The 22,326-nt window shown below is 46.9% G+C and overlaps 1 protein-coding gene across 1 annotated transcript; it reads left to right on the top strand.

The window, feature by feature from the left end:
* Nucleotides 1-2,544: 2,544 nt before the first annotated feature.
* On the top strand, nucleotides 2,545-7,728 carry LOC130366696 (olfactory receptor 476-like). The gene is made up of 2 exons (XM_056569017.1): nucleotides 2,545-2,568; nucleotides 6,787-7,728. The coding sequence occupies exons 1-2, from the start codon at nucleotides 2,545-2,547 to the stop codon at nucleotides 7,726-7,728; spliced, it is 966 nt and encodes a 321-aa protein (XP_056424992.1).
* Nucleotides 7,729-22,326: the final 14,598 nt, after the last annotated feature.

Below are 22,326 nucleotides of genomic sequence, written 5' to 3'. Positions count from 1 at the left end.
AACAGCAGAAGGTCAAGGTACACAGGCTTGGGACACACTATAACGCTTTCTCAGGGCACAAGGCAACAAGATCCGTCAAGGAGAGGAAGGGGAAGTGGTTTTATATAGGTTAAGGAGTGATAGGAAGTGATTGGGCCAGGCACCAATTAGTGGTGCACTGGCCCTTTAAATTTAAGCAAGTCGGCGCGCACGCACCCTAGGGAGCGGGGCCGCGCGCGCCGGGAGGAAGCAGACGGGGCGAGAGGTGAGTGAGACGCGGCGCGATCCGAGGGCGGACACGAGCCGTGCCTCGGATCCCGTCCCCTCCGGGGACCAGAGAGCAGCGCTCGCGGTCGGCAATGCCGACCGGAGCGCTGCAGACGGAGGCACACTCGGCGTGACAAGCTGTATATATCAGATACATAACCTATGACTGCCTGAAGACCTGTGTGGTGCCCTATTAGACATTGGAGGACACTTCAGAGGAGCAAGGAGCTGTACTCATCAGATAAATAACCCATACCTGCCTGCAGACCTATATAGTGCCATACAGTAAAGATGAGGACACTGCAGAAAAAAACAGGAGCTGCACAGATCAGATACATAACATATAACTGCCTGCAGAGCTTTTTGGTTCCATATAGGACAGGTGAGGACTCTGCTGAAGGGACAGAAGCTGTAAAGATACATTATTTTACCTAAAACTGCATGCAGACCTCTATGGTGCCATACAGGACAGTAGAGGACACTGCAGAGGATCCACGAGCTGTACAGATATAATTTGTAACCCTTAACTGCCTGGAGACCTTTATGGTAGCCAAACAACACAGGTGATGACATTGCATAGGAATCAGGATCTGTACAGGAAAAGGGTTAACTAACACTAAATCACTAAGCTCAATACGATGCAGATATTATTGAACAGTATTCAATTTCAAAACATTTAAAGGGTAGCTCCCACCATCCTATTTTTTTTTTTGCTAGCCCATTACCCCCCCCCTGCTACGGCACTAGCCCGTTCCCTCCTCCCCCCCCCCCCCCGTCCCGCATACTCCGTTCCCTCATTACACTTGTAGTTACTGCAGAGTCCAGCAGCGGGCGTGCAGGGACAGCGGCCGCAATGAGGAGGCGGCTGCGATGTGCGAGAGGAGTGGCCTTCCAGCCAGTAGTCGGGGAGCCAATGCGCTCGCTCCCGCCTGTCTGATTGACAGGCAAGGAGCGAGTGCAGCCTAACTGAAAAAGGACTGATTGCCACTCCAAAATCAGTCCTTTTTCAGTGGCCGGTTTTTAAATGTAAATTAAACCTTTTTAATGAAAAAAAATAAAAATAAAGGTATATTAGAGATATGTTGTAGTACATAAGTACTACAACATATCAAAAAATAAAGTTGGTGACAGTGCCCATTTAAACATAGCGTCCCTTTTGTGCCAACCTCTGTGAGCAGGGGGTCTTGTAATTCTTACTTCACTTTGGCACAATATCTACAATCATCTGTAAGCTCTGTAGGAATATAGGAAGATCTTCCTCTTCTGCCAGGGACTGACCCGGAAAAAACCCTGCCCAGGCACAATACCACAGTGATGGGTGCTTCATGTGACGTTCACATTTACTGGGCCGGGTGTAGAGTGTCCATGGCCAATATGAGCCACCCAGAGGTAAAAGGTAATGTTCTAAGTATTGGCCCTTACACTTGCTTAGTCATGTGCTATGTGCCCGGCCTAGTGAGTGTTCTCTGAGCAGGAGGCATACAGCATATCCAAAATGAAACATTGTTGTCATCCTTAGAGGTGAGGTTGAACATAGACCTCGCACAGAGATCCAAACTAGGACCCAAGAAAGCTTATGGCAAGGCCTAAAGCACATCAAATACATATAACAGACCTGCACCCCACAGTTGGGAATCAATGTACTTAACATATTGATTTAAAGAATAGAAAATCAAACTAAACCGTTAGAGATGTGCATCAATAGGTGACTACAGCTCAGTGTAACCACCTCTTCACTGCACCAGGTTAAGGGGTATGGGTGGTCTGGTGGAGGCAGTGATTACAGTGAAGTCCACTGTCAATTGCACCTTGACTAGACCATGACAACCACCGAGGACTACTACCCTCATCATCATTCCCCTACACCGGCCTACAGCCCCTCTGACACCATTGAACTCCCTCTGGGCTGTATTGCATATGTCATAGAAAAGTTCTTCTGTTTGGAACCATCTGTACATAGAATGGAACTTTCTTATCTCCATGATGTCATGTATAACTGAATGTTTCACATATTGTTATAAATAAATAATTGTAATTTTTCTTCTACTAATGAATTACATATTTATTTCTATATTTCTCCATTGATCAGAACCCTGTAGACTCATCAGATGATAGCAGAGATATCTCCAGGGGGTTCTTCTACCTGGTCCCTTGTCTTCATCTTGTAGATAAATATCGGCAGATAATGCTTCACATTCAGGGGTCTGGGGGTCATAGAAGCTGACGCTGCTCCTGTGTAACATTGTCCTACATCCCCCCAGAGACTTGAGAGCAACAAGAAGAGATATTCATCTGAAAATGAAGAATAAAGAAATATCTGATGTAAGTGACATTTATAGAACATTACATTAGAAGGATTTATTATAGGTGACTGGAAATGTCTGACATATTTTACAATCTACACAGATCAGACATAACTGTAAATCACATAATATTATGTACATCCTCCTCACACTGTGTAACAGCTCTGGCCCATCGAGGCCCAGACTCCATAGACCTGTGATGTGTCTTGTGGTATCAGCAGCAGATCCTGTAAGTTGTGAGGTGCGGCCTCCATGGATGGATCTTATTTCTCCGGAAGATAACACAAATGATCGATCAAATTGAGATCTGAGAAATTAGACTTAATGTCTTTGTCATGTTCCTTATTCCTGAACAATGTCTGCAGTGAGGCCGGGGGCATTATCCTGTAGATAGAGGGCACTGCCATTAGGAGATCCTGCTGCCATGGAGGACGAAGGCTTTATCTGCACAATGTTCTAGTAGGAGGAAATATTCCAGTAATATCCACATGATGCCAGGTCCCAGGTTGTTTTCTTTTTAGTTCACCCCATCACTCATTTCCCATAGTGCTTCCTGGTGCACATTGTGTAAAGGAAATCCTAAATTATTATAGAGAAGCTTTTCAAGTGTTGGAAACGGGTCAGCACGGGCCCTCAGACTGGCCTACGATTACACAACCCCTTACACTGGAAACTGCAATTTACTGAGTGAACTGACTCCTTTCTGTAATTTTCCTCCGTGGACAAATTTTCACCTGATGTTGGTAACAACCCAAGTAATCTATATATACAAAGAAACCAGATCAAATAAGTTATGTGTAATAATGTAAAATGACAAAGGAAAAGTATTGAACACACTGATATTTCTGTAATACTTTGTACACGTTTTGTATGGAGACAGTAGTGTCCTGCATTGTTCTGGGCGATATTGGCCCATTCTTCACCACAAACAGTCTTCATATTCTGAAGGTTCCATGGGCCCCTTCTATGAATCTTCAGTTCTTTCCATAGATTTTACAATGTCAGGTGATTGGTCAGACCATTTGAGAATTTCCTTGGCGGTGTGTTTGGGATCATTGTCCTTCTGAAATATCCGTACTTGTTTCACCTTCCTCATTCTTATAGATGGGAGAAGAGTTTTGTCAGGAATGTCAAAGTACACTGCTCAAAAGAATAAAGTGAACACTAAGATAACACATCCTAGATCTGAATGAATGAACTAATCGTATGAAATCCTTTCCTCTTTACATAGTTGAATGCGCTGACAACAAATTCACACAAAAATTATAAATGGAAATCAAATGTATCAACCCATGGAGGTCTGGATATGGAGTCACACTCAAAATAACCGAGGAAAACACCACTATAGGCTGATCCAACATTATGTAATGTCATTAACCCCTTAAGGACCAAGCCCATTTTCACCTAAAAGGGGTACTCCGGTGAAAAACTTTTTTTTTTAAATCAACTGGTGCCAGAAAGTTAAACAGATTTGTAAATTACTTCTATTAAAAAATCTGTTAAATCTGTTAAAACAAGTCACAATGAAGCTCAGTAGTGTGTGTGGCCTCCACGTGCCTGTATGAACTCCCTACAATGCCTGAGCATGATCCTGATGAGGTGGAGGATTATCTCATGAGGAATGTCCTCCCAGACCTGGACTAAAGCATCCGCCGACTCCTGGACAGTCTGTGGTGGATGGAGCGAGATGTCCCAGATGTGCTCAATCGGATTCAGGGGTACGGCGGGCCAGTCCATAGCATCAATGCCTTCCTCTTGCAAGAACTGCTGACACACTCCAGCCACATGAGGTCTAGCATTGTCTTGTATTAGGAGGAACCCAACCGCACCAGCATATGGTCTCACAAGGGGTCTGAGGATCTCATCTCGATACCTAATGGCAATCAGGCTACCTGTGGCAAGCACATGGAGGGCTGTGTGGCCCCCCAAAGAAATGCCACCCTACACCATTACTGACCCACCGCCTAACCGGTCATGCTGGAGGATGTTGCATGCAACAGAACGTTCTCCACTGACTCTGTCATGTCTGTCACATGTGCTCAATATGAACCTGCTTTCATCTGTAAAGAGCACAGGGCGCCAGTGGGAATTTGCCAATATCTGTGTTCTCTGGCAAATGCCAAACGTCCTGCACGGTGTTGGGCTGTAAGCACAAGCCTCACCTGTGGACGTCGGGCCCTCACACCACCCTCATGTAGTCTGTTTCAGACCGTTTGAGTGGACACATGCACATTTGTGGCCTGCTGGAGGTCATTTTGCAGGGCCCTGGCAGTGCTCCTCCTGCTCCTCCTTGCACAAAGGTGGAGGCAGCGGTCCTGCTGCTTGGTTGTTGCCCTCCTACGGCCTCCTACATGTCCCATGATGTACTGGCCTGTCTTCTGGTAGCGCCTCCATGCTCTGGACACTACGCTGACAGACACAGCAAACCTTCTTGCCACAGCTCGCATTGATGTGCCATCCTGGATGAGCTGCACTACCTGAGCCACTTGTGTGGGTTGTAGACTCCGTCTCATGCTACCACTAGAGTGAAATCACTGCCAGCATTCAAAAGTGACCAAAACATCAGCCAGGAAGCATAGGAACTGAGAAGTGGTCTGTGGTCACCACCTGCAGAACCACTCCTTTAGTGGGGGTGTCTTGCTAATTGCCTATAATTTCCACCTGTTGTCTGTTCCATGTGAAATTGATTGTCAATCAGTGTTCTTACTGAGTGGACAGTGGGATCTCACACAAGTGTCAGTGACTTGGAGTTACATTGTGTTGTTTAAGTGTTCCCTTTATTTTTTTTGAGCAGCGTATTTATCTCTTTCACCCCTTAATGACTCAAGGTTTTTCCCGTTTTTTGTACTTTTGTTTTTTCCTCCATACCTTTTAAAAATCATAACCCTTTCAATTTTGCACCTAAAGATCCATGTTATGGCTTATTTTTTTCCGCCACCAATTTTACTTTGCCGTGACATCAGTCATTTAACCCAAAAATCTACTGGGAAACCAAAAGAATAAATCATTGTGAAACAAAATTGAAGAAAAAACACAATTTTGAAACTCTTGGGGGCTTCCGTTTCTACACAGTACATTTTTCGGTAGAAGTGACACCTTATCTTTATTCTGTAGGTCCATACGGTTAAAATGATCCCCTACTTATATAGGTTTGATTTTGTCGGACTTCTGGAAAAAATCATAACTACATGCAGGAAAATGTATACGTTTAAAATTGTCATTTCTAACCCCTATAACTTTTTATTTTTCTGCGTATGGGGCGGTATGAGGGCTCATATTTTGTGATGGGCACTGACGTTTTTGGTGGTACCATTTTTTTATTGATCAGACTTTTTGATCACTTTTATACATTTTTTTCACAATGTAAAAAGTGACCAAAAATATGCAATTTTAGACTTTGGAATTTTTTTTTTTTTTTTGACCGTGCGGTATAATAAACAATATATTTTTATAGTTCGGACATTAAGGCACACGACGATACCACATATGTTTATTTTTATTATGGTTATATATTTTTTATATGGAATTTGGGAAAAGGGGGGTGATTTAAACTTTTAATAAACTTTTTTTTTTTTTTTTTTTTTTTTACACTTTCAGCTACCTTAGGGGACTTTTAGGAGGATCCATTAGATTCCTCATACAGATCAATGTGGTTTCATAGAACCACATTGATGTGTGTGCTCTGCGCTCGATTGATAAAGCCTGGGCCTGCCAGGCTTTATCATTCTCAGCACAGGAGTTGGCATGGAAAGAGAGGTAAGCCCACGGGCCATCTCAGCAGTGGATCGCCCCCTGCGATCACATTGCGGGGGAGGGGGGATCCACAAAGGATGGTTTAAATGTCCCTTTAGACGCCACTGACAAAATTGATCTAAAGGGTTAATAGCCGACCGCGGCAATTGCCACATGTCAGCTATTAACGCCGGCCCCCAGCCACAAGAACCAACTGGCGGATGGCCGGTATGACGCGGGCTCAAGTCGGGAGCCCGTGCCATACAACGGTTGCCGTCTCAGGATGAGCCGGCTCGTCCTTAGATGGCAACCGGTTAATACTCATTTCCCATTGTGTTGTGTTATTTGACTTTGGAATAATATAAAGATATAAAGTTACAGTATAGTAGACAATATATGTTATAACATTTCTCCATGGGTCATATATTGAGGTCACTCTAAGTCTTGTGTCTTATGATAAGAGTCATTTCTTCTGGATTTATAACACATTATACCTACTACCTAGATCTACATACAGGAGAACAACCGGACGGAGGTCACAGAGTTCCTTCTCTTAGGATTTCAGGTCAGTCGAGGTTTAAGACTTTTCCTGTTCTGTCTGTTCCTTGTGGTTTATTATCTGATAATATGTGGGAATCTCCTGATCATCACCCTGGTGTCCACCAGCAAGAACCTTCACACCCCAATGTACTTCTTCATCTCACATCTGTCCATCAGTGACATCTTGATTTCCACAGATATTGTCCCCAATATGCTCCACATCCTCCTGAATAATGGGGGGACCATGACATTTATTGGTTGTATCACTCAGTTTTATTTCTTATGCACCTCAGAAGCATTTGAGTGCTTTCTCCTCACAGTGATGTCTTATGACAGATATGTGGCCATCTGTAATCCTCTCCGTTACTCCTCTATCATGACAAGTGGACATTGTGTTATACTGACCGTCATATGTTGGTTGTCTGGATGTTCTGTTACTCTAATTCTAACCATAACAACAGCAATGCTAAACTTCTGTGGACCAAATATCATTGACCATTTATTCTGTGATCTTCTTGCTTTACTAGACCTTTCATGTTCTGACACTTTCATGGTTCATTTGGAGCTTTATGTAGTAAGTATTCCAGTTGTCCTCATTCCAACCGCCATCATTGTAGTATCTTATACTTATATTATTTTAGCAATTCGAAGGATCCCATCTAATACTGGTAGACAGAAAGCCTTCTCCACCTGTAGCTCCCACCTCATTGTGGTCTCCATATTCTACTGGACTATATTCAGTGTTTATGTTGTCCCAACAAAAGGCCGTAAACTGGCCATGAGTAAAATCCTCTCCCTCTTATATACTGTGTTTACTCCTTTGGTGAACCCCATTATATACAGTTTAAAAAATAAAGATATTAAGAAAGCCGTACAGGAAACACTTCATAAGAGGGAGATCTGGTGAACTATATACAATATAATATATAGGTAATCCAAAACCCTGATCTTGTAGGGATTGTGATATAACAACCTTCAAGGTTGATGTCTGGCAGCAGTCACATGATGTGGTCTTCTTCTGTAGATTATATGCATGTTCTAGTGTTTTCCTAACCTTAATGGGGTACTCCGCTGCTCAGCGTTTAAAACTACTTTGCAGTGACATCACTTGTTTTAGAATATAACCTGCAGGGAAACAAATATATATATATATATATATATATATATATATATATATATATATTTGTGGGGTGAAATTAAAAAAACGCCATTTTGTAACTTTTGGGGGCTCCCGTTTCTAAGCAGTGCAAAATTTGGTAAAAATGACACCTTATCTTTATTCTGTATGTCCATATGGTTACAAGGATACCCAATTTATATAGTTTTTATTTTATTTTAATACTTTAAAAAATTATAAACTACATGCACCAAAATTAGTACGTTTAAAATTGGCATTTTATGACCCCTATAACTTTTTTATTTTTCCGTGTACGGGGTGGTATGGGGACTAATTTTTTGAGCCATCATCTGTAGTTTTTAGAGGTACCATTTTTGTTTTGATGGGACTTTTTGATCGCATTTTATTAGTATTTTTATGGTACATGAAGTGACCAAAAAATGCACAAGTTTGGACTTCGGTATTTTTTTAAATGTACGCCATCTACCGTGTGGTTTAGCTAACCTTATAATTTAATAGTTCAGACATTTATGCATGCGGCGGTACCACATATGATTATTTTTATTCTTTATTACATTACATTATTTAAAAATTGGGAAAAGGGGGTGATTTAAATGTTTAATAGGGAAGGGGTTAATGAACCTTTATTACATTTTTTTACACTTTATTTTTATTTTTTTAGCCTCCAAAGGGGGCTACAACATGCAATCTTCTTATTGCATACACTGATCAGTGCTCTGCCATTGCAAAGCACCGTTCAGTGTAAACGACGCTATGCTGCTCCTGCCTGCTGCACAGGCATGGAGCAGTAGATCGCCGATCGGACGAGGCAAGTGAGGTCCCTCCCATCATCTGGTAAGCTGATTGGGACATCACAATTTTGTCATGATAGTCACGATTAGCTCCGCTGAGCTGCCAGGATTATTTTGCTTTTGTTTCAGACGCCGCGATCAACTTTGATTGTGGCATCTAAAGGGTTAATGCCGGGCATCTGCCTGTAGCAATCGGGACCCACCGGGTTTAATCCGTTCTCTGCTGGTGAGAACGGTTTAAACTCAATAAAAGGGACCAGGGCGTACTGGTACGCCCTGAGTCCTTATGGATTGGGGATGCAGGCCGTATGCATACGCCCTGCGTCCCCAAGAGGCTATGGGAGGGGGCTGAGCAGCAGAGTACCCCTTTAATAATTTCCTTTTTAGTGAGGTGGAGCAGCCAATAAGCCCAATGTCCATAGCAGAGTAATCCGTATGATTCAATCAGGTGAGGAAACATGGTGCTACTCATATCTGGTGTAACAGTAGTGTACATTTAACAAAAAACAAAAAAAACTTTTTTGACTATGAAATAAAATCAGTCAGTTCACTTCACACTTGGGAGTTTTTGGGCCTGCCTGGGTACAGTGTCACACCAGTGCAATTCATATCTAGTGTAACAGTAGTGTACATTTAAAAAAAAAAAATTTTTTTGACTATAATAGTTTGAACAGCAGTTAGTTGTCTGTAAGCGTCTGTGTCAGGCCTACAGCGTCTACTCTGCCAACTTCTGCCAGTGCACAGTGCCACTCATATCTGTTGTCACAGTAACTTGCACAAATAGTACCACTAATTGAAGAAAGAAATGGCAGGCAGAGGCAGGCCACCCCACAGGAGCAATCGTGGTCGTGGTGCTGTGATTCCCTTGGGCCCTAGAATAATGGCCAGTGTTCAGAGGCCACATACCCTGAACCCGCAAAGTTCTGAGTACATAGTTGACTGCTAACACAGGACACCCATCTTCTACACCTTCCGCTCGGAACCTTGACGCACCATCCTCCTCCAGCTTAGCGGTTGATGATGACGATGCGTCCGTGGATATCACGTGGGTGACCCCTAGAAGAGAAGAAGAAGAGGGGGAAAGTTCAGATGGGGAGACAGAGAGGAGGAGGAGACGAGTTGGAAGCAGGGGGATGTCATCGCAAGGAGCTAGTGGAACAGTCAGACAGCAGGCATCAGCACCCGGGGTCAGCCAGACAGCACGTCAATCAACGCATGCTGTTGCCACCAGCAGAATGCCATCATCGCAGAGCTCAGCAGTGTGGCATTTTTTTTGTGTGTCTGCCTCTGACAACAGCGATGCCATTTGCAACCTGTGCCAAAAGAAGCTGAGTCATGGGAAGTCCAACACCGACCTAGGTACAACTGCTTTGTGAAGGCACATGATGTCACATCACAAACGCCTATGGGATCAACACGTCAGTACAAGCAGCACACAAAGTCAAAGCCGCCATCCTCCTCCTGGTCCAGCATCTTCAGCCACGTCAACCACTGCTTTCCTCCTTGCCCCCTCTCAACCATCCGCCTCTCCGTCTCTCGCCTTGAGCAGTTCCTGCTCATCTGCCCACAGTCAGGTGTCTGTCAAGGAGATGTTTGAGAGTATAAAGCCAATGTCGCAAACTCACCCCCTAGCCCGGCGTCTGACAGCTGACTTGTCTGAACTCTTAGCCTGTCCGCTTTTACCATACAACCTGGTGGAATCTGAGGCATTCCAAAAATTTTTAGCTATTGGCACACCGCAGTGGAAGATACCCGGCTGAAATTTCTTTGCACAAAAGGTAATCCCCAACCTGTACTCAATTGTGCCAAAGGAAGTAATGGCATGTCTGGCATACAGTGTAGGGGCAAGGGTCCATCGGACCACTGATACCTGGTCTGCAAAGCATGGTCAGGGCAGGTATATCACCTACACTGCGCATGAGGTAAACCTGCTGACGGCTGACAAGCTTGGAATGCGTGGCTCTGAAGACGAGTTGGTGACACCGCCACTTTCAGGCAGGCTTGCTGCCACCTCCTCTACTCCTCCTACTCCATGCTCTTCCATAACCTCCTTGGCCGAGTCCTCTTCTACTGCTGCACCTTGCTCCACATCAACGGCACCCCCCCCCCCCCCCAGGTGCTATTCAACATCCCAGATACGACAGTCACGTCATCTTGGGGTTGACTTGCCTGAAAGCAGAGAGTCACACACCGCACCAGCACTCCTGTCCGCCCTGAACGCACAGGTGGATCAGTGGCTGACTCTGCAACAACTGGAGATCGGCAAAGTGGTTTGGGACAACGGAACAAATTTGTTGGCGGCATTGAATTTGGGCAAGTTAAAACATGTGCCGTGCATGGAACATGTGTGTAATCTGACCGTGCAACGCTTTGTACATCAGTACCCAGGCTTACAGGATGTTCTGAAGCAGGCCAGGAAGGAGTGTGGTCATTTCAGGTGTTTCTACACGGCCATGGAGCACTTTGCAGCTATCCAGCGGCAAAACAACATGCCAGTGAGGTGCTTGATTTCCGACAGCTCGACACGTTGGAATTCAACACTCCTAATGTTCGACCGCCTGCTCCAACAAGGAAAAGCCATTAACAAGTATTTGTATGACCGGTGTGCTAGGACATCATCTGCGGAGCTGGGAATATTTCTGCCACGGTACTGGACACTCATGCGCAATGCCTGTAAGCTCATGCGTCCTTTTGAGGAGGTGACAAACCTAGTCAGTCACAACGAAGGCACCATCAGCGACATCATACCATTTACTTTCTTCCTGGAGCGTGCCCTGCGAAGAGTGCTGGATCAGGCCGTAGATGAGCATGAAGCCGTAGATGAGCGTGAAGAGGAAGAGTTGTGGTCACCATTAGAGATGAGCGAACCGAAGCTGACGAACCCAAATGTGTTACAAATTTCATGAAAAATTTGATTTGCAAAGAATGCGAATATCACCGCGATTCGATCGCCCAAATCGCTTCATTAAACTCCATTTTACAGCGCTCCAGGCTATTGGAGACCTAAAATGGCAGATCCACGTGTGAGTACATGGGGCAGCGGATTATGGGAGGGTGGGAAACAGCAGCGGGAATGAAGCTTATCAGCATTAATTGACCCCTGTGATGTCACAGCCCCTATATAATCGGCGGCCATCTTGCCTCTCTTCATTTCATCCATGCACTCAGATAGAGAGGACCTATCCTAGTCACATAAGCATTGGGGAAAGACTGATAGCTAAACCTCCTATTCACGTTATTGAGCATTGCAGCAGAGAGGGGCAGATAGCTGTCAGCTGCCTCATACAGATCAACAAGCTGCCTGAACTTTATCAACCATCTTATCTCCTCATTTTTCAGCGCAATTCAGTGTTTTTTTTTGTGTTTTTTTCCCTCCACAAATCATCTGCTGCTCAGAATTGTGTGAGTGCAATTTAGAGTTTGATCCCTTATTTTTTTTTTTTTTTTTTTTTGTGGTACTGCACTTTTGGGTCCTGCTGCTGTTCACAAATACGTGATTTTTCAGTGGACTGTAGTGCATTTGTCTGCCCTCATACATGCATAACACATACCTACATCAAAGCAGTCTACTATTCTGTATCTGTAACAAATCTAGATACAGGGAAAGTCCTGACTCCTGGCGAAAGTAATCACCTGCTGGTGTTTTTAAAAATTTACTGATTTTTTTCTGCGTATTGTTGCGCATATTTCTGCCCTCATCAGTGCATACCACATACATACATCCAAGTAGTGTAACATTTTGTACCTGTTAATCTGTCAAGGGCCTACATACTGTGAAAGGACAGCCATAAGTAATCACCTGCTGCGGTTCTAGACAAATACTGTTTAAAGAGTAGTGTAGCGTATTGTAATACGCACTAAGTATGTCAGGCAGAGAAGTGCCAGGACGTGCACAGAGGAGTGGCAGAGGCCTAAATACTTCAGGCAGAGTTGGCAGCAGACTAGGGGTGAGGGGCAGCAGGAGCAGTCTCGACTAGCAACCCATCTCCCTTCGTCAATTGGTTAACATGCTCATGCACATCATCAAAAGTGACATCTGACACCCCCAGTTAACAGTCGGTGGGTTCCTCAGACACAACCCTCAGTTGGCATGGCCCGGGAGCAGTCCCTGTCCTCCCATTGCCTTTGTCCTATGCTGTTCCCTCTCCTAAAGAAGTATCTTATGCTGTGGGTTCAGCTCCACTATTTACTGAGGACAATCTAATAGAGGACAGTCAGCAGCTACTGGACAGCCAAGAAGGGGAGGAAACATGTGCTGCTTGCTCTGCTAGGCGGCCAAGTAGTGATGTGGAGAGTGACGTGGGAGGCAGTGTTGCAAGGGTTCAGGGTCCTGAAGCAGACAATGTTGGGGAACCTGAGGAGGACATCAGTGATGTGCACACACCTGTTGACGATGATGATGAAGCCGATCGCAATTGGGAGGCGGGTGCAAAAGGGGCTTCATCATCATCAGGAGAAGAGAGTTGAAGGTTGTCCTTGAGGCAGCAAGGCGGTAGCACGGTTGTCAAGCACTTCCTCAAGTCTTCACCCCATTTGCAAAACATCCTGACAATGGCAAGGAAACTGTGCATGCACTTCAGCCACTCGTACACCGCCAAGCACAACTTCCTTGAGCTGCAGCATCAGAACGGTATCCCACAACATAGTCTTATTTGTGACGTTGCCACACGTTGGAGTTCCACCCTTCATATGTTGGACAGACTATATGAACAAAGAAAAGCCATCACCGATTTCTTGATGATCCAAGCAGATAGGAGTACTCCCCTGTGTAACTTCAATGTGAACCAGTGGCAGCTCATACGTGACACCTGCCGTTTGCTGAGGCCCTTTGAGGAAGCCCCATTATTTGTAAGTCACCTGGATTACACCATGAACGACGTTATTCCACTCCTACATATCCTACAACAAATTATTGAAACCATGGCTGGTAACGGCAATAGAGACGTTGTGCCTACATCTCAAGGCTACATGAGCTCTGTGGGGCTGAACTGGAGGAGGAGGATGAGGGGCAGAGCGGAGCACAGTTTAGGTTGGATGAGATGGTCGGTGTTTCTAGTCATTGGACAGGAGAGGAGGAGCAGGAGCAGCCAGAGGAGCTGGAGGGTTATGAGGAAGGTGAGACAGAGGACCCAGAAACACCGTGGCAGTATGCATTGGAGATGGAGGCAGGTAGTCCCTCTGAGTCACTGGCGCAAATGGCACGATGCATGCTCAGTTGCTTGCGTAGTGACCCCCGAATTGTCAAAATTCATCAGCGGGATGACTTCTGGATCTCCACCTTATTGGACCCTCGCTACCATCCCAGAACGGGAGCCTTTTTTTATACCCACTGAGAGGGAGGACAAACTGACCTACTACAGAGAGATTCTACATAGTCAGTTGGCCGATGCCTATCGGCCACATGGTCCATCCACTCTAAGGTCTGACTTGGGGGGCCCTCTGCGCTCACCTTCCACTGCCATGGCTGCAAGGGAGGGGAGGGGTGGCAGGAGCAGTACCAGCTCAATCAGCAGCAGCCTGAGTCTACAGTTGCTGATGAGTAGCTTTCTTCATCTGCATAGTGAAGCAACTGTTACGCCGAGCGCTCCGGGTCCCCGCTCCTCCCCGGAGCGCTCGCTACACTCCTCTCACTACAGCGCTCCGGTCGGTCCCACGGACCCGGGGCGCTGCGATACCGCCTCTGGCCGGGATGCGATTCGCGATGCGGGTAGCGCCCGCTCGCGATGCGCACCCCGGCTCCCGTACCTGACTCGCTCTCCGTCAGTTCTGTCCCGGCGCGCGCGGCCCCGCTCCCTAGGGCGCGCGCGCGCCGGGTCTTTGCGATTTAAAGGGCCACTGCGCCGCTGATTGGCGCAGTGGTTCCAATTAGTGTTTACACCTGTGCACTTTCCTATATCACCTCACTTCCCCTTCACTCCCTCGCCGGATCTTGTTGCCTTAGTGCCAGTGAAAGCGTTTCCTTGTGTGTTCCTAGCCTGTGTTCCAGACCTCCTGCCGTTGCCCCTGACTACGATCCTTGCTGCCTGCCCCGACCTTCTGCTACGTCCGACCTTGCTTCTGTCTACTCCCTTGTACCGCGCCTATCTTCAGCAGCCAGAGAGGTTGAGCCGTTGCTAGGGGATACGACCTGGTCACTACCGCCGCAGCAAGACCATCCCGCTTTGCGGCGGGCTCTGGTGATAACCAGTAGTGACTTAGAACCGATCCTCTAGCACGGTCCACGCCAATCCCTCTCTGGCACAGAGGATCCACTACCTGCCAGCCGGCATCGTGACAGTAGATCCGGCCATGGATCCCGCTGAAGTTCCTCTGCCAGTTGTCGCTGACCTCACCACGGTGGTCGCCCAGCAGTCACAACAGATTGCGCAACAAGGCCAACAGCTGTCTCAACTGACTGTTATGCTACAACAGTTACTACCACAGCTCCAGCAACCATCTCCTCCGCCAGCTCCTGTACCTCCTCCGCAGCGAGTGGCCGCTTCTGGACTACGACTATCCTTGCCGGATAAATTTGATGGGGACTCTAAGTTTTGCCGTGGCTTCCTTTCCCAATGTTCATTACACTTGGAGATGATGTCGGACCAGTTCCCCACTGAAAGGTCTAAGGTGGCTTTCGTAGTCAGCCTGCTGTCTGGAAAAGCCCTGGCTTGGGCCACACCGCTCTGGGACCGCAATGACCCCGTCACTGCCTCTGTACACTCCTTCTTCTCGGAAATTCGAAGTGTCTTTGAGGAACCTGCCCGAGCCTCTTCTGCTGAGACTGCCCTGTTGAACCTGGTCCAGGGTAATTCTTCCGTTGGCGAGTATGCCGTACAATTCCGTACCCTTGCTTCTGAATTATCCTGGAACAATGAGGCCCTCTGCGCGACCTTTAAAAAAGGCCTATCCAGCAACATTAAAGATGTTCTGGCCGCACGAGAAATGCCTGCTAATCTTCATGAACTTATTCACCTAGCCACTCGCATTGACATGCGTTTTTCCGAAAGGCGTCAGGAGCTCCGCCAAGATATGGACTCTGTTCGCACGAGGCGTTTCTTCTCCTCGGCTCCTCTCTCCTCTGGTTCCCTGCAATCTGTTCCTGTGCCTCCCGCCGTGGAGGCTATGCAGGTCGACCGGTCTCGCCTGACATCTCAAGAGAGGACACGACGCCGCATGGAGAACCTCTGCCTGTACTGTGCTAGTACCGAACACTTCCTGAGGGATTGTCCTATCCGCCCTCCCCGCCTGGAAAGACGTACCCTGACTCCGCACAAAGGTGAGACAATCCTTGATGTCCACTCTGCTTCTCCACGTCTTACTGTGCCTGTGCGGATGTCTGCCTCTGCCTTCTCCTTCTCTTCTGTGGCCTTCTTAGACTCTGGATCTGCAGGAAATTTTATTTTGGCCTCTCTCGTCAACAGGTTCAACATCCCAGTGACCAGTCTCACCAGACCCCTTTACATCAATTGTATAAACAATGAAAGATTGGACTGTTCCATACGTTTCCGCACGGAGCCCCTTCTAATGAGCATCGGATCTCATCACGAGAGGATTGAACTTTTGGTCCTCCCCAATTGCACCTCGGAAATTCTCCTTGGACTTCCCTGGCTTCAACTTCATTCCCCAACCCTGGATTGGTCCACTGGGGAGATCAAGAGTTGGGGGCCCTCTTGTTCCAAGGACTGTCTAAAACCGGTTCCCAGTAACCCTTGCCGTAACTCTATGCTTCCTCCAGTAACCGGTCTCCCTAAGGCCTATATGGACTTCGCGGATGTTTTCTGCAAAAAACAAGCGGAGACTCTACCTCCTCACAGGCCTTATGATTGTCCTATCGACCTCCTCCCGGGCACTACTCCACCCCGGGGCAGAATTTATCCTCTCTCTGTCCCAGAGACTCTTGCCATGTCTGAATACGTCCAGGAGAATCTAAAAAAGGGCTTTATCCGTAAATCCTCCTCTCCTGCCGGAGCCGGATTTTTCTTTGTGTCCAAAAAAGATGGCTCTCTACGTCCTTGCATTGACTACCGCGGACTTAATAAAATCACGGTTAAGAACCGCTACCCCTTACCCCTCATCTCTGAACTCTTTGATCGCCTCCAAGGTGCCCACATCTTTACTAAATTGGACTTAAGAGGCGCCTATAACCTCATCCGCATCAGAGAGGGGGATGAGTGGAAAACAGCATTTAACACCAGAGATGGACACTTTGAGTATCTGGTCATGCCCTTTGGCCTGTGCAACGCCCCTGCTGTCTTCCAAGACTTTGTTAATGAAATTTTTCGTGATCTGTTATACTCCTGTGTTGTTGTATATCTTGATGATATCCTAATTTTTTCGGCCAATCTAGAAGAACACCGCCAGCATGTCCGTATGGTTCTTCAGAGACTTCGTGACAATCAACTCTATGCTAAAATTGAGAAATGTCTGTTTGAATGCCAATCTCTTCCTTTTCTAGGATACTTGGTCTCTGGCCAGGGACTACAAATGGATCCAGATAAACTCTCTGCCGTCTTAGATTGGCCACGCCCCTCCGGACTCCGTGCCATCCAACGTTTTTTGGGGTTCGCCAATTATTACAGGCAATTTATTCCACATTTTTCTACCATTGTGGCTCCTATTGTGGCTTTAACCAAAAAAAATGCCGATCCCAAGTCTTGGCCTCCTCAAGCGGAAGACGCCTTTAAACGACTCAAGTCTGCCTTCTCTTCGGCTCCCGTGCTCTCCAGACCTGACCCATCTAAACCCTTCCTATTGGAGGTTGATGCCTCCTCAGTGGGAGCTGGAGCTGTCCTTCTACAAAAAAACTCTTCCGGGCATGCTGTTACTTGTGGTTTTTTTTCTAGGACCTTCTCTCCGGCGGAGAGGAACTACTCCATCGGGGATCGAGAGCTTCTAGCCATTAAATTAGCACTTGAGGAATGGAGGCATCTGCTGGAGGGATCAAGATTTCCAGTTATTATTTACACCGATCACAAGAACCTCTCATACCTCGAGTCTGCCCAACGGCTGAATCCTCGTCAGGCCAGGTGGTCTCTGTTCTTTGCCCGATTTAATTTTGAAATTCACTTTCGGCCTGCTGATAAGAACATTAGGGCCGATGCTCTCTCTCGTTCCTCAGATGCTTCTGAAATTGAACTCTCTCCTCAACACATCATTCCTCCTGACTGCCTGATTTCCACTTCTCCAGCCTCCATCAGGCAAACTCCTCCAGGAAAGACCTTTGTTTCTCCACGCCAACGCCTCGGAATCCTCAAATGGGGTCACTCCTCCCATCTCGCAGGTCATGCGGGCATCAAGAAATCTGTGCAACTCATCTCTCGCTTCTATTGGTGGCCGACTCTAGAGACTGATGTGGTGGACTTTGTGCGAGCCTGCACTATCTGTGCCCGGGATAAGACTCCTCGCCAGAAGCCCGCTGGTTTTCTTCTTCCTCTGCCTGTTCCCGAACAACCTTGGTCTCTGATTGGTATGGATTTTATTACTGACTTACCCCCATCCCATGGCAACACTGTTATTTGGGTGGTCGTTGATCGATTCTCCAAAATGGCACATTTCATCCCTCTTCCTGGTCTTCCTTCAGCGCCTCAGTTGGCTAAACAATTTTTTGTACACATTTTTCGTCTTCACGGGTTGCCTACGCAGATCGTCTCGGATAGAGGCGTCCAATTTGTGTCTAAATTCTGGAGGGCCCTCTGTAAACAACTCAAAATTAAATTAAATTTTTCTTCTGCATACCATCCTCAATCCAATGGACAAGTAGAAAGAATTAACCAGATCTTGGGTGACTATTTACGACATTTTGTTTCCTCCCGCCAGGATGACTGGGCAGATCTTCTACCTTGGGCCGAATTCTCGTATAATTTCAGAATCTCTGAATCTTCCTCCAAATCCCCGTTTTTCGTGGTGTACGGCCGTCACCCTCTTCCCCCCCTCCCTACCCCCTTGCCCTCTGGTCTGCCCGCTGTGGATGAAATTTCTCGTGATCTTTCCATCATATGGAGAGAGACCCAAAATTCTCTCTTACAGGCTTCTTCACGCATGAAGAGATTCGCGGATAAGAAAAGAAGAGCTCCTCCCATTTTTTCCCCTGGAGACAAGGTATGGCTCTCCGCCAAATATGTCCGCTTCCGTGTCCCTAGCTATAAGTTGGGACCACGCTATCTTGGTCCTTTCAAGATTTTGCGCCAGATTAATCCTGTCTCTTACAAACTTCTTCTTCCTCCTTCTCTTCGTATTCCTAATGCCTTTCATGTTTCTCTTCTTAAACCACTTATCATTAACCGTTTCTCTCCCAAATCTGTTCCCCCCACTCCTGTCTCCGGCTCCTCGGACATCTTCTCCGTCAAAGAAATTTTAGCATCTAAAAAGGTCAGAGGGAAAACCTTCTTTTTAGTGGATTGGGAGGGTTGTGGTCCAGAAGAGAGGTCCTGGGAACCTGAGGACAATATCCTGGACAAAAGTCTGGTCCTCAGGTTCTCAGGCTCCAAGAAGAGGGGGAGACCCAAGGGGGGGGGTACTGTTACGCCGAGCGCTCCGGGTCCCCGCTCCTCCCCGGAGCGCTCGCTACACTCCTCTCACTGCAGCGCTCCGGTCGGTCCCACGGACCCGGGGCGCTGCGATACCGCCTCTGGCCGGGATGCGATTCGCGATGCGGGTAGCGCCCGCTCGCGATGCGCACCCCGGCTCCCGTACCTGACTCGCTCTCCGTCAGTTCTGTCCCGGCGCGCGCGGCCCCGCTCCCTAGGGCGCGCGCGCGCCGGGTCTTTGCGATTTAAAGGGCCACTGCGCCGCTGATTGGCGCAGTGGTTCCAATTAGTGTTTACACCTGTGCACTTTCCTATATCACCTCACTTCCCCTTCACTCCCTCGCCGGATCTTGTTGCCTTAGTGCCAGTGAAAGCGTTTCCTTGTGTGTTCCTAGCCTGTGTTCCAGACCTCCTGCCGTTGCCCCTGACTACGATCCTTGCTGCCTGCCCCGACCTTCTGCTACGTCCGACCTTGCTTCTGTCTACTCCCTTGTACCGCGCCTATCTTCAGCAGCCAGAGAGGTTGAGCCGTTGCTAGGGGATACGACCTGGTCACTACCGCCGCAGCAAGACCATCCCGCTTTGCGGCGGGCTCTGGTGATAACCAGTAGTGACTTAGAACCGATCCTCTAGCACGGTCCACGCCAATCCCTCTCTGGCACAGAGGATCCACTACCTGCCAGCCGGCATCGTGACAGCAACTCATCAGCATCAGGTAGACATGGAGCAGGACCTGAACCAGCAGGTGGTGGCATACCTTGACATGACCCTGCCAACAACCATTGAAGATCTGCTGGGCTTCTGGGCAGCCAAACTTGATTTATGGCCGCAACTAGCAGAGTTTGCCCTGGAAAAGCTGTCCTGCCCGGCCAGTAGTGTGCCATCAGAGCGGGTGTTTAGTGCGGCCGGGGCCATAGTCACCCCAAGGCGAACTCGTCTGTCCACTAAAAATGTGGAGAGACTGACGTTTGTCAAGATGAATCAGGGATGGATCAGCCAGGATTTCCAGCCACCAATGCCAGATGCCTCAGAGTAGATTGACCATGCTGCTACACCAAAACTTCTCAATTATGGTTATTAAACCCTCTTTGGTACTGCGAATGCCTGCTCCTGACTCATCCTGTGTCTTTCAGGAACTACTTGCCTCACAGATGCTTCTGGCCTTGGGCCTTTAATTTTTGGAGGTTTAGCAGTAGCTAATACATGCTTAATGCTCATTTCAACAATGATCTTTAAATTCTCGGCGCTCTGCCAGGGCCGTCACCTAAACCGCCGGGGCCGAACCGAGGACCTCACTAAACCATCCAATCGGTAGTAGAGACAGGCGGTGTGTACAAAGGCAAGGGACTTAATGAACCCGAGCTTATGACCTGCACTTAGTTGGAATTCTTCTTTCATGGCAAATAATTGCAATCCCCGATCCCTAGCACGAACGGGGTTGAGCGGGTTACCCGCACTTGTCGGTGAAGGATAGCCACACGCTGGTCCGTTTAGTGTAGTGCACGTGCAGCCCCAGACATCTGAGGGCATCAAGCACCTGTTATTGCTCAATCTCTCGATTGATCGTGCTATGTAAGGGGTTATGAAAGCCTCTTGGGTACTGCTGATACCTACTCCTGAATGCTCCTGTGTCTTTCAGGAACTACTTGCCTTCATGATGCTTCCAGGCTTGGGCCTTTAATTTTATGATTTGTGAAATACATACATACATGCTTAATTAAAATGTCAACATTTATGGTGCAATGTAGGGGGTTATTAAACCCTCTTGGGTACTGTTTTTTTCAAATGTTGTGATCATTTTCTCTGTAATAAACTTTAATTTTCCAGGATAATAACCATTACACCATTGAACGCTTGTTGTGTGTGATTTTTTTTATTAAAATTGTCAAAAATAATATGGAGATGGATGAACTCTGCTTCTTTATTTCAGAAAACATTACTTTAGAGTAGAATGTTTTTTTGTGGTCGACCGTCTTGCATTATAGAGTCTTCTGGACTCTTGGATATGCGCTTGTTCTTAAACAAAGGTACAAAAAAAAAAAAAAAAAGCCCGGTCAGGGCAATGGAGACGTTGCGCCTTCATCTCACGGCTACATGAGCGCTGTGGGGGCTTGTTGTATTTGGTCCTTCGTACCCACATGCTGGGGTCTGGGCCCCTCAAAGTTTGATTTAAATTTCAAATAAAAAAAACAGACATTTCAATGGTCTCCTCATGCATCAGCCGACTCCAGGCTATGTCATTCAGGCAATATATGGTTTACTGATACCGCTGCTGGGCCTGGGTCTGGGAAATTAAAATGTTATCATAGGTAGCACCCGCTATCCAAAATCTTCGGTTTAAATTTCTAAATTCATCTTTTAATCTTAGGGACTGTGAAGGCCTAGTGCCTACTCATGCTGCTGGCAACTCCGGGCTGTGCCATTCAGCCACTATATGGTCTCCTCATGCTGCCAACACCTCCACGCTGTGCCATTCAGCCACTATATGGTCTCCTCATGCTGCCTACATCTCCACGCTGTGTCATTCAGTCACTACATGGTCTCCTGACACTGATGCCACCACCGGGCTCTGTCATTGTGCTGCTGTGCGGCAGTGATTCTAAAAGTGATGCCGGTAATCTGCATGGTATTCCGAATAACAGTATTATTTCACTACCCCAGCACACTCCATATGGGTGTTAGAACACAGCAAAGTGTTCTATACCCCTATAGAGGCTGTATGTAGGCTAGAAATAGCCTTTTTTAATACAGATTCACCACAAAAAAATTTGGATCGAAAAACTTTTTCTGAAATGTTCACTCATCTCTAGTTATGATAAATGTATTTGCTAATATTTTTCTGGGGTGTCACAAGTGAAAATGGTAGTTTGGGTGGTTGTTGACAGATTTAGATGCATTGACATCTCATTTTGTGGATCTGGCAGCCGGATATGGTCGGAGAATTTCAAAACCCTGCCTTATCTGGGTGCCAGATCCCCAAAACAAGGTGTGATTATATCCTTAGTAAGATATGACACTTTACTACTTCACATCCTCTTCAGGACGTATGCATATGTCCTTAAGGACATGGG

Source organism: Hyla sarda, chromosome 4 (genome assembly GCF_029499605.1).
Source record: "Hyla sarda isolate aHylSar1 chromosome 4, aHylSar1.hap1, whole genome shotgun sequence".
Classification (NCBI taxonomy): Eukaryota; Metazoa; Chordata; class Amphibia; order Anura; family Hylidae; genus Hyla; species Hyla sarda.
This window is presented reverse-complemented; position numbering and strand designations above follow the sequence as displayed.

What these genes read in the sequence shown, in the direction of transcription:
- LOC130366696 (XM_056569017.1), top strand. Translation starts at nt 2,545, where the DNA reads ATGAAGAATAAAGAAATATCTGAT. An exon ending in AGAATAAAGAAATATCTGAT is followed by an intron (nt 2,569 to 6,786) that starts GTAAGTGACATT and finishes CCTACTACCTAG; the next exon opens with ATCTACATACAGGAGAACAA.